At 39.4% G+C, this 12668-nt stretch overlaps 1 protein-coding gene across 1 annotated transcript; it reads left to right on the forward strand.

Moving 5' to 3' along the window:
- Positions 1-240: 240 nt before the first annotated feature.
- On the forward strand, positions 241-7076 carry LOC122657761 (uncharacterized protein YciO). The gene is made up of 9 exons (XM_043852557.1): positions 241-465; positions 654-769; positions 3909-3962; positions 4103-4127; positions 4344-4466; positions 4912-5075; positions 5218-5287; positions 5693-5791; positions 6934-7076. Exons 1-9 carry the CDS (start codon positions 265-267, stop codon positions 7024-7026), a joined length of 945 nt encoding a protein of 314 aa, XP_043708492.1. The 5' UTR covers positions 241-264; the 3' UTR covers positions 7027-7076.
- Positions 7077-12668: the final 5592 nt, after the last annotated feature.

Below are 12668 nucleotides of genomic sequence, written 5' to 3' on the forward strand. Positions count from 1 at the left end.
ATCCAGGATTCCATATCCAAATAAATCTTGCAGCACCGAATTACAATGATACCCTCCAGAAGTCAATACATTCACGAAATTACCCCGCCCATCGAGAAAACTGGAAATCTAGAACAGAGTAGCACCGTCTCTTCTTCAGTGGGATCTCTAGTCTAGGCGTCTAGCAGACTAGCAGCTTCGCGCGAGCTGTAACTGAAACGGTCTCTCTCTCTCTCTCTCTCTCTCTCTCTCTCGCTAGAAGCTCATCAGAGAAGTTAGAATTGAATGGCTTCTCAGACAATCACTCTTGGTGGCGCCGCCTCATCTTCACTAACTTTCCGGCGATCTGTTGCGAACATTCGCCACCTTCCGATTTGCTTCGATGTCTCACTCAACGCTGTTGAGCCTCTGCGGCTCAGGTTCATCTCGGTTTCCGCTAAGAAAAGCCCTAAACGCCTCAAGTACTCCACTTCTCGCTTTGTTAAGGTCAGCTCTCGTTGCTTCTCTTCTCATATTTGATTGCAAATAAGGTTAGATTTTGGACTCATTGTTGCCACTAAAGTTGTATTCTTTGGGTTATTTACATCATGTGTTTTCATGGGTAACAAGTAAATGCTGCGAATTGTGGATGGAATTTCTTTCTTTGGGATTTCGAATGGGTTCTCTGATTTCAGGGGGATGGCTTGCTTTATGTTGAAGTTGATCCATCAGGAGCTGACAGTTGGAAATTGGACCCTGTTATTGAACTTTTAAAACAAGGAGCTATAGGGGTTATTCCTACAGATACTGTGTATGTTGCTCATCAACTCAATAATCTTATTGTGTACCAATTTCAACTTCCAGTTTTCTCGTTATACTTGTATCATAATTAACATCGTCATCAAAAGAGTGGTTATTGGAATGGTTGTGCATTTAATTTTTTTTTTTGAGTTTTTACTTAAGAATCTTTTTCTTTTGTAGTGGTGGATAGACTTCTATTGTTCTTGTATACAGTTTGATTCCAGTCTATTACTATTGCAGTAGTGGATATCTCTTTGCAACTTGTTTTTACTTTATCATTCGCTTCTTTCAGAGAGAAATTTCTGGCATTGCCAATTTACCCTTTTGTACTATATAACGGTTCGCCTCTACCAACTTGTTTTAAGACATGGCAAAGGTTTAAAGAGGTACAGGATCTAAAAAGATACAAACTTGCTAGAAAAAAAAAATCTAAGAAGATTTTGGAAAAAGAAAGGACAAAAAATATGAAGATTTTTATAATAATCTAAACTCAAAGGATGGGGAAAAAACTATTATGAGAGAAAGGAAGACCATAGATTTCGACTATGTTAGATGTATTAAAAGTGAGGATGGTAGAGTTAGATGTATTAAAAGTGAGGATGGTAGAGTACTAATAAGGAATGAGGATATTGAGGAGATGTGGAAAGTGTACTTCTATGGGGCTTCTTAATGAAGACTTTGCGAGTAATAGGGTGGCAAAAGACAACATTACTCATCTGGATACCACTTCGCGTAGAGATATATGCAAAATTAGGATGTCTGAAGTTAAAGAAGCTATAAGAAAGATAAAAGTAGGCAAAGCACCAGGCCCAGACGAGATCCCAATGAGGTGTGGAAGAACATAGAATTTTTTGGTTTATCTTGGCTAACCAAGCTGTTTAACAAGATTATAACCCCTAAAAAAAGGGCAGATGAATGGAGGAGAAGCATTGTGGTCCCAATTTACAAAAACAAAGGTGATATTTAGAGATGCAATAACTATGGAGACATAAAATTAATGAGTCATACGATGGAGTTATGGGAGAGGGTTATTAAAACCCTCTTGAGAAAGGAAACTACTATTTCGGAAAACCAATTGTTTTATGCAGGAAGATCCACGATGGAGGCTATTTTCTTACTTAGGAGACTCACAGAAATATATCAAGAGGGCAAGAAGGATCTCTATATGGTCTTTATAGACCTAGAAAAAGCCTATGACGTGGTCCTTAGAGAGTTAATTTGGAATATTCTGTAGAAGAGAAGGGTGTGATGTAAATATGTGGACATAATTAAAGATATGTATGTTGATGTGGTGACTAACGTCAAAACTGCAGGGGGGCAAGGCATTGAATTCCCAATTTCAATTGGGTTACATCAGGTATTAGCCTTAAACCCTTATTTGTTTGCACTTATCATGGATGACTTAACCAGAGGCATACAAGATGACATTTCTTTGTGTATGATCTTTGCGGATGATATTGTTTTAGTGGGTAATTATGCCAAAGTGGAACTATGGAAATCAACCTTAGAATCAAAAGGTCTGAAGATGAGTAGACCAAAGACCGAATATATGGTTTGTAACTTTAGGAACACTGGGATAGATAATGAGGTGGTGAATCTACCAAAAAAAAAAAAGAGGTGGTGAATATTGGTGAGAGGGAGATCCCACAAAGTGATATTTTAGATATCTGTGAGCAATCGTAGATAAGGAGGGTAACATAGAAGTTGACATTGCCCGGAGGATTAAAATAGGGTGGATGAAGTGGAGAGGTGTGTTTGGAGTTCTTTGCGATCAGCGTATTCCTTTAAAGCTTGAAGGAATTTTATAGGACTGTCATTCGACCAGATATGATGTACGATGCGGAATGCTAGGTTGTTATGAAGTGTCATATAAATAAACTATGCGTAGCGGAGATGAAGATTTTGAAATGGATGTGTGGGAAAACTAGGAAGTATAAAGTAAGGAATGACCGTATTAGAGTTGGGTTGGTAGTAGATCCGATCCATGATAAACTTAGAGAGAGTCGTTTGAGGTGGCATGTTCATGTTCAACAGAGGCCTTCGGATGCCCCAGTACAGAGGAGTGACTTGATTTAGATTGAGGGAACCAAAAGAGCCAGTGGCAGGCCTAAGATAACCATAGGAGAAGTGGTGAGGAAAACGTGCTTAGCTTAAGCCTTGTACCATGTATGACTTCGAATAGAGCTGATTGGAGAGCAAGAATCCATGTGGCCGACCCCATTTAGTTGAGCTATGATGTTGTTTTGTTGTTGTTTTAATGCACTCCAAAACACGAGGTATGGTGTGGAATGTTGGGCAGTTAAGAAGCAACACTTAGATATACTAAGTGTAATGGAGATGGGGATGTTGAGATAAATGTGTAGCAAGTTGGGAGTTGCCCTTATAAGAAGCGGCACGTAGATAACTAGACTAGGAAGGATTAAAGCAAGGAAAGAACAGATTAGAGCTGAGTTGGGAGTAGCCCCTATACATGAGAAGCTTTGAGAGAGTCGTTTGAGGTGGCATGGTCATGTTCAACAGAGGCCTTGGGATGCACCAGTACAAAGGACTGATTTGTTTCAGATTGAAGGATCTAAAAGAGCTAGGGGCAGGCCTAAAATGACCCTAGGAGAAGTATTGAGGACAGACTTGCATAGTTTGGGCCTTGTCTCAAGTATGGCCTCTAATAGAGCTGTTTGGAGGGAATCGATCCATGTAGCCGACCCCATTTAGGGGAGTTTTACTGAGTTTTTGTCAATGTTGTTGTGCTCGTTTCTGTTTATTACTTTTGTTATTTATTGTCTTTGCTAGGATCCATGTAGCCGACTCCATTTAGTTGGGATAAGGCTGAGTTGTTGTTGTAGTTGTAAAGGTTTGGCTATTATACTTCTGGACTTCAATTGAAACTTCCTCTAGTGGAAAATCTGAATTCTAAATTCAATGGCCATGGTGGTTCATCTATGAATTGTTAGATGTGTATAAAACAAAGAGTGAAAAGAATTTTTTAGAGAATTCGATTTGGTTATTTGGTTGAGATCAATAAAAAGTTATATGTTGCAACTTCCCCTATCATTGGATTTAAGCTGTATGTGAATTAGTTTGTCATTTCGTAACTCTAATACGATGTTACTTTCTTTAATGACTCCTTACACTCTTTTATTTGTGGTCAGGTATGCAATTGTTTGTGATACGAAAATCCATTCAGCTATCGAACGTCTTCAGAGGTAAATGGGTTTCTGTTCAAGCCTTTATGACTAATACAAGGTTTATACTTCTATAAAGTCAGCTTCTATCTAACCTTTGGTATAAATATCTTCCCACCTTTTTGTGACAAAAGTCCTGTCTGGTTTTTTTCCATTTGCAGAATCAAAGACATAGAAACTTCAAAGGCAAGAAATCCTTTCTGGTTGTGATTCTACATTTTGAGGGCAAGGAAAGGTTCAATATGGCATTGAGCTTGCCAGTGGGTAGGACACGCTCATATACCTCACGCATTAGATGTACAGAGCTTATCGAAGCCAGTATCAAGCATCTTCTCTTCTTTTTTCTTCTTTATATCAGCAGTATCACTCTTTTCATTTGATGTATCACCGTCACTTATGCAGCCTCTCAGTATCTTATGCCATTCCTTCCGGGAGATAGATACCTACACTATGGGGTTTCCTCGTGGTAATCATCAAGGTCAAATGGATATCTTTCGAGCTGTTAAACATTGCTTGCCTGGCCCTGTAAGATTATCTATCCTCGATTTACTTCAGAAAATGAATTTGAAAATGCTCATCAGAGCACTGTGACACAAGGGGCACCATTAAATGGATTTTAGTTTTACCTAGCATATCTCCTTTACCAACTCCTAGTTTTATTGGGTGGTCAAAGTGATCCAATCAATAATTTTTTTTTTTTTTTTGAAGACTATAAAAATTATGCCAAGTATTCTCAACTGCACCTACTAAAAGAATTATTAACATCACTGAATGAAGGTTCGCAAGCTAGTTCAGGGAACATCTTAGATATTATCTATGTTGAATACAGGGTCCCACCATCCCTGTGCAATTATGCCATATTTATAGATAATATGCTGTAAACTGTGGTTACAGTGGATGATGTCTTTGGGTACCCCATGATTCTAAGATGAGTAATTTAAATGTATAACAGAACTTTATTTTATAACAGTACACATTCATCTTGCCTGCAAGCAAAGAACTGCCCAAGCTGTGTGTCAAGTATGGGACAACTGCTAAATATGCATTGAGGAAAACTGTAGGCATGCGCATGCCAGATGATCCTATATGTCAAGCTATATTGGAAAAGATGAATGCACCTTTGATATCTACTAGGTTCCGATTTTTCACTTTTTATAATATGTGTTTGTTTTTTTTTTAGCCTACCCCTGGGTGCCAAGATCAATGGTTGTAAACTTCACATTTGTTAAATCACTTGTTCTGACTTCTGTTAAGGTGGATGTATCTGATTTGTCAGTGTGAAGTGGCCCAAGGAAGATGAGTGGATGATAGACCCAGTTATAATAGCTGATATTTATGGACGAGAGGTATGGACATCTGTTTAACATAAGTTGGATTAGTTTTTCACGAACTAAGATTTCTTGAATTTCTCTTTTTCAGTTCAAATATGGTAACATATCTGAGTATGTTAATTAGTGTTACCATTATTCTGTGCAATAGACTTGATGGATGAATGGGTTAGGACATCTTCATATCCACTACCCAGACCAACACGGCTGTATACGTGGCAGCATCTACAAAGTTGGGTTTATTGTTTAATTAGCTGCATTTAGGACATCATAGGCTGGAAATCAATTTAACTATTTGATGTTTGTGTTAACTTGCTCATCAAAAGAGCCCTCACCCCACCCCACCAAGAGAGAGGGAGAGAGGGGGGGTGAACTTTCCTGATAGAGTTGTCTGACATATGTATGTTCTTATATGCATTTCAGGGTCTTGATTTTGTTGTCGATGCGGGTGTTAGGGTAGCTGAACCATCAACAGTAGTTGACATGACAGGAAGTCTTCCAGTAATCATACGACAAGGAAAGGTATGTTGTCTTAGTTGTTAAATGTTTTAAATATATTCAAGGCGAATGACTTTTCATCACTATAGGCACCTTTCCATTTTTTTTTTGTTCCAAGAACTGTTAACCAGGTGAAGCTGGAACATAATTCCATATTTTAACAAAACCTGAGGTGAATGGTGCATTGGGTTTGAACCCACTAGGTTGCATAGTGCAACTCCATTGTTTTTTTTTTTTTGTTTTGTCTGCCAACTCTTAAATTGGTTGTGCTGATCAGTTTTGGTGACTCGAAGAGAAAATGCTAATATTCCTAAGGATGCCAATATCATGAATCCTCCTCCTCTCGCTGTGCAACTAAAAGAACTTAAGATATGTAAACAGGAAACATGGGCATCTTGTGCGCTCCTTTGACAGTCACTTTTCCTTGTGGTAATGAACTGACTCTAAAACTGTTGACTGAAGTGTAGAGATTTGGTAGGGAATCTATAGATTGGAGTGTAGTAGACATTATTAATGCACTCCATACTTAGCTACTTCTAAAAGGGCATCTTTCACCTTGGTCTTTAGGTGGTCAGGAAGTAACTCAAGAACTGTACATTAGAATTTTGATAACTCATTTGCTGCTTTAGGTGGTTTGGAGGACATGAATTAACTTAAGCTGCAGGCTTGAAACACAGGCACCTGTCTGCCCTTCTCCTCCACGGTTGTGCTTTACTTTGCTCTTTGTGGTGATCTAAAACTAACAAAAAATGTAGGTCAGGAACATAGAAAGCTGGTGTGCTCCTCAAACAGCCCCATCTGCACTGTCAATGACTGTCCTTAATACAATTATATTTAGTGGCAACCTACATAAAGTGGGTACCCACTCAACGGAAAAGGTTCTTTATTTCTTCAATGTTCAATTACAAATTGGAGAAAAGGACTTCTGCTTCCGGTTCTGGGACAATTTCTCTTTGATACCTTGTGTTGTTTTTGGTAAGAGCTGCAAGTGATGCATTACCCCCCAACACTTGTCTATAGTTTACACCCTTAGTTTAGTTGATGAAATTCAAAACTGTCGCCGCTTGCAAATATCTACAGTGCAATGTACAATCTTGCAAGACTACCCAGAAAAGCTTTATGGATTCTATTGAAGGAATTGTCTTTGATTCATCATATATGTGCAGGGACCAAAGCATGACTGGATGGTTCTAAAAGATGAAGAAGATTCGGCCACAAAAGAGAGAGAGGTCGTCCATCATGCAACATATATTCACTGAAGCATTTAGATTGTTGTAAATATGGAGCAGCAGCTTACCTTCATGACTAGGGGACCAAGTCATTGACTAAAGAAATCAATAAATTGTCTAAAACCAGAAAAGAAAAAAAACAGGGAGGGGGAGGGGGAGGGGGAGGGGGGGGGGGGAAGGGAAAAAAAGAAAAGGAAAATCTTGTCTGATTTGTAAATCTATTTACATGTAAAAAAAAGATGATAATAAATTGCAGCTAAATATTGTTTACAGGAAAGTTCCAAATTGTACTTTTTCAGTTCTCTTTGTAGTATCAGCTGCGAAACCAATCTTGAAATGTATTGTTCCCAAAATTTAGGCTGTGTTTGGATGATTAGAAAAGAAAAGAAAACCATAAAAAAATTTGTACAGTTTTCTTTGATCTAAATATTTTCCCGGCGTTATTTAAAATTCATCTCGGTAAGTGAATTTTTCTCGTGCAGCCATTAAAAAAGTCTCACCCTTGTGGCAAGAACATTGGGTATTGAATTCTGGCCAGAAAATTGTAGGGGAAGAGGGAGAAGCAGAGCGAGAGAGGGAGGGAAGGAGAGCTATCAAACACAAAATGGAAAATATACATGAGCATGCAATCAATACAGAGATGAGTGTTTCAGACAAACCGGATCCAGGGTTGGAGAATGTTGTTTACAAGAAAGCTCTATTTTGTGATGGCCATTGGTCTTGTATACTATCTTCTCATTTCTGAAACTTTCGAGTTTGTTAGTTGTGCACTTAAAGGTTTAATGCCAATAATATATAAAGAGGGTAGGGACCAATCCTGCAAACAGAAAGCAAAATCACTTTTCTCATTAAAGGATATTATAATATGTGATCACTTTCCATTATTGGACTTGGTTGACTCACTCCACCAATGTGTTGGGTGATTTGGCAGTGTTGTAAGTGTCAATCAGTGAATGGGCAGTGCAATGGTATTACAAATCAGTTTGGCAGTGATAGTGAGGATTTGTTTGGCAGCATGTGGCAGCTTTGGGTGATGTGCACATACACTTTGAATGGCAACTTCATAGGTTCACGTAGATGTGTCAATTTTGGATCCAATTTGAGTAGGCAAATGGCATACTTGGAAGGAGATGTGAACATGGAAGTTGTACTGTGTTGAGTTCTTTCCATGGAATTGCATCGATCTGATTCCATATAAGGGAGATAGAGTTTGTCGTATGGTCACATCGAAATGATTCAAACCTAAGTAATTTTGGATTGTTGGAGGTGGCATAGGTTACTCTATAAAGTGGAGAATTATGCACTTTTTCTGCCCCAACAAACTCAACGATGGCTTCATCTACTGCTTCTATTCCTGCCTTCCAACACCACCTCACTTTGAAACTTACGAGTGACAACTTCTTGTGGAAAACTCAATTGTTTCCTCTGTTGCACAGTCAAGAACTTGTAGGCTACATTGATGGCACCCTGCAATGCCCCATCGAAACCACAATTCTTGAAGGCTCTACTGTTGTTGTTCCCAACCCAGCCTACTCTGAATGGATCCGCAAAGACCAACTTGTTATGAGCTGGATAATATCCAGCCTCTCTACAGAAACATTACCATATGTCGTTGGTCTCTCCACCGTAGCAAATGTTTGGCAGGCTCTTCAATATGCGTTTGGAACTCTCACACAAGTATTTTGCAACTGCATATGCAGTTACAGAATACATCAAAGGGAGAAATATCTGTGACCACTTACTTACGTGAAGTGAAGATAATCTCAGATCAACTAGTGGCAGCAAACAAGCAGCTTGGTAATGCTGAACTCAATGCCATAGTCTTTAAGAATCTTGGAAGCGATTTTGAAGACATTGTTTCTGCACTGGCTACAAAGAAGGAACCGTTGAATTTTCACGATCTCCATCGTCTTCTTCTAAATCATGAGCTTCGCCTAAAGAGTGCTCAAGTGGCCGTTGAAGCCAATCTCACTCAACTTCCACAAAAGTCAATTGCTATGCATTTACCTCCTTCAACAGCTCAGCAAAATCCAGTGCCACAACCAGTTAATACTGCCTCCAACGCCAATCATTGGTGAAATCAAAACAACCGTCGAAGGGATCGGTGCCAAATTTGCAACAAATTCAATCACACGGAAAGTCACTGCTTCTTCTGATATGCAAATTCATCCCATAATGCTGCTGCTACATCTTCTCCTTCAGCTAATATGGCTAGTCTATTGCCTACACCACCAAGCCCAATGGCCGAGTGGTTTCCAGACACTACCACTACACATCACGTGACACCAGACCTATCCAACCTGCAAATCTCTAATGCTTACAATGGAAATGATGCTCTTCGTGTAGGTAAAGGTGTTGGATTGAATATTAGTAGCATTGGTTCATCCAAATTATTATCCCCTTCTAATAATTTATTTAAATTTTCTAATATCCTGCATGTCCCAAAAATCACAAAAACAATTGCTATCTATTCATCACTTCACCAAAGATAATAACTGCTACTTTGAATTTCATCCATTTCATTTCATTGTGAAGGACCAAGTGACCAAGCTGCCTATGCTCCAAGGGCATCTTAAGGATGGTTTGTATCAACTGAAAGGACTTCAACCATCATCCACCCCATCTGCCAATAATGTTCAACTAAGCAACCAAGCAACTGCAGACGCCTGGCATGCTCGTTAGGTCATCCTCAACCACGAACAGTCCTCCAATTGCTTCATACACACTCATTGCAATGTTCATCATTCACCTTAAACAAATGCCCTTCATGTTTTCTTGGCAAGGCTCACAAAACTTCTTTACCCAGTACTGGTACAATAAGTGAAAGCCCACTTGATTTGATATTTAGTGATATATGGGGTCCAACACCTCATACTTCAACTACTGGACATCATTATTTTTTAATATTTATTGATGATTTTTCTAAGTTCACTTGGTTCTACCCACTTTCAAAACGGTCTATGCTTTCTTCCATTTTTGAACAATTCAAAACAATGGTCGAAAAACAATTTTCCCATTCCATTAAATCTTTGCAGTCAGATTGGGGTGGGGATTATCAAAAGTTGAATCAATATCTTCAAAAGTGTGGTATTATTCACAGAGTTGCCTGTCCTCATACTCATGAACAAAAAGGTGCAGCCGAAAGAAAAATTAGACACATTGTGGATACGGGTTTGTCATTACTTGCTCATGCTTCCATTCCATTAACCTATTGGTCCTACGCATTTGAAACAGCAGTGTTTTTAATAAATAGGCTCCTAACTATGGTTCTCAATAAATTCTCACCTTTCCAAATGTTGTTCAAAGCCCAGCCCAACTACAAATTCCTAAAATTTTTAGTTGCACTGTCTTTCCTTTACTGCACCCATATAACTTTAACAAATTTGCATTTCGGTCTACACCTTGCATTTCTTTGGGATACAGCCCGCTACATCTTGGGTATCGCTGTCTAGACGTTTCTACTAGGCGTCTTTATATTGCTCGCCATGCCAACTTCATTGAGGATCGTTTTCCATTTGCTCACCAAAGGTTGCCTTCTCCTACATATGATTTGCCCACACCACCATGGTTGACTATATCGTCTCATGCTACAACACCATCAAGAGCACTTGGGTCCATTGGCACCATAACAGGTACAACACAAATTCCACCTTCCACAACATCCAATGTTCCACCTACTATAATCCCTCATACCAATGCTAATATTCTCCCAACCCCATTAACTAACATTGATGCTTCAGATATTGTACTTAGTGATGCAGGTACCCATCTGGTGGACAACTTATCACCATCACCAACACCTTCAACCATTGCCACAGCTGCCCCATCTAATAACCCTTTACCATCCATTATTTCCACCCAAAATGATGCACCACAGCATACTCACCCAATGCAGCTCCGATCACATCCACGGCCCTCAACTAGGTACCCATTACCTTCAGCCCATCTCATTGAGTCTCACTCTGAGAAGGAACCCACATCATTCACTGAAGCAAATAAGTATGGTCATTGGAGAGATGCAATGTTACTGGAATTCAATGCACTTTTAACTAATGGAACGTGGACTTTAGTACCTCCAACCCAGTCTGAAAATGTGGTGGGCAGTAAATGGGTATTCCGAATTAAAAGGAAAGTAGATGGCATAATTGAACGTTACAAGGCCAGGCTGGTTGCCAAAGGATACAACCAACAGGGGGGAATTGATTACATAGAAACATTCAGCTCTGTTGTAAAACCAACAACTGTGCGGATAGTTCTGTCCTTGGCAACTGCATACAAATGGCAGCTAAGGCAACTTGATGTAAGTAATGCCTTCCTACACGGCACATTGAATGAAGCCATTTACATGAGCCAACCCCCAGGATTCTTAGATCCAGAGAAACCGCAGCACATATGCAAGTTGCATAAGTCATTGTACGGCTTAAAACAAGCTCCATGACCTTGGTTTCAACGGCTTAGCAATCACCTAATCTCATTAGGTTTTGAAGGTTCTAAAATTGATACAAGGTTGTTCATTCTACGGCAAGGAATACACAAGATATACATCCTGGTTAATATAGATGACATTGTCATCACCGGTTCAGACTCCACACTCTTACAAAAGACAATCAGTGCATTACAGAAAGAGTTTGCAATTCGGGATTTAGGAGATCTACATTATTTTCTGGGAATTGAAGTCCTACGGCATTCCCAAGGTCTACTTCTATCTCAACAAAAATATATTGTTGATTTACTCAAAAGAACAAACATGGATGGGGTTAAACCGGTTCATACACCTATGGCATTGTCAACAAAGCTTTCTCTCTCTGTCGGCACTCCTCTACCTGATGCAACCCTATACAGAAGTACCATGGGAGCTCTACAATATGTCACATTGACACGGCCTGATTTATCATACTCAGTTAACAAGGTATGTCAATTCCTTAAAATTCCAACTGATGAGCACTAGCAGACAGTTAAAAGAATACTTAAATATCTCAAAGAGACAATAGATCATGGCCTACTTCTGTCAAGTACATAGCCTCAAAGCCTAGTGGCTTATAGTGATGCAGATTGGGCACGCTGCCCAGATGATAGGAAGTCAACAGGTGGGTTTGCAATTTTCCTAGGCGATAATCTGATATCCTGGTCTGCAAGAAAGCAATCCACTATTGCACGCTCCTCCACCAAATCAGAATATCGAGCTATCGCTAATGCTAGGGCAGAAATTGTATGGCTCATATCTCTCTTGCAAGACTCGGTGTGAATCTCACACATCCACCAGTGTTATGGTGTGAAAACCTAGGAGCGACATATCTTACTCAGAATCCATTGTTCCACGCTCGCACTTCGTTCCCCAATTGGTTGCATAGGGTAAGTTGGTAGTGAAGTTTATCCCTACTCGTGACCAGATCGCAGATATCTTCACCAAACCTCTGTCAAAGCTACGATTTGGATGCATCAGAAACAAGTTGAAGATTAGTTAAAGACCATCTTCGACTTGAGGGAAGATGTTAGGGAAACGGTTAAAGAGTTGTTTGTAATTCAAAATTTAAAATTCCGTATAACTTGTCCAAAGCCTTATCTAGCTGTTATAAGCTGATCCATAACCAACTGTGGTTATCCATTTGTAACAAAACAATTTCAAATTCAAAATATATCTATAAGAACAGCCGCAACCCATCAGGAAGGGT

The sequence above is a fragment of the Telopea speciosissima genome, chromosome 4 (assembly GCF_018873765.1).
Source record: "Telopea speciosissima isolate NSW1024214 ecotype Mountain lineage chromosome 4, Tspe_v1, whole genome shotgun sequence".
NCBI classification, from domain to species: Eukaryota; Viridiplantae; Streptophyta; class Magnoliopsida; order Proteales; family Proteaceae; genus Telopea; species Telopea speciosissima.

Excerpts from the sequence above, each read along its gene's own strand:
- LOC122657761 (XM_043852557.1), top strand. The coding sequence starts at position 265 with ATGGCTTCTCAGACAATCACTCTTGGTGGCGCCGCCTCATCTTCACTA. Across the intron at positions 466-653 it reads CCACTTCTCGCTTTGTTAAG|GGGGATGGCTTGCTTTATGT; the intron begins GTCAGCTCTCGT and ends CTCTGATTTCAG. Across the intron at positions 770-3,908 it reads GTTATTCCTACAGATACTGT|GTATGCAATTGTTTGTGATA; the intron begins GTATGTTGCTCA and ends ATTTGTGGTCAG.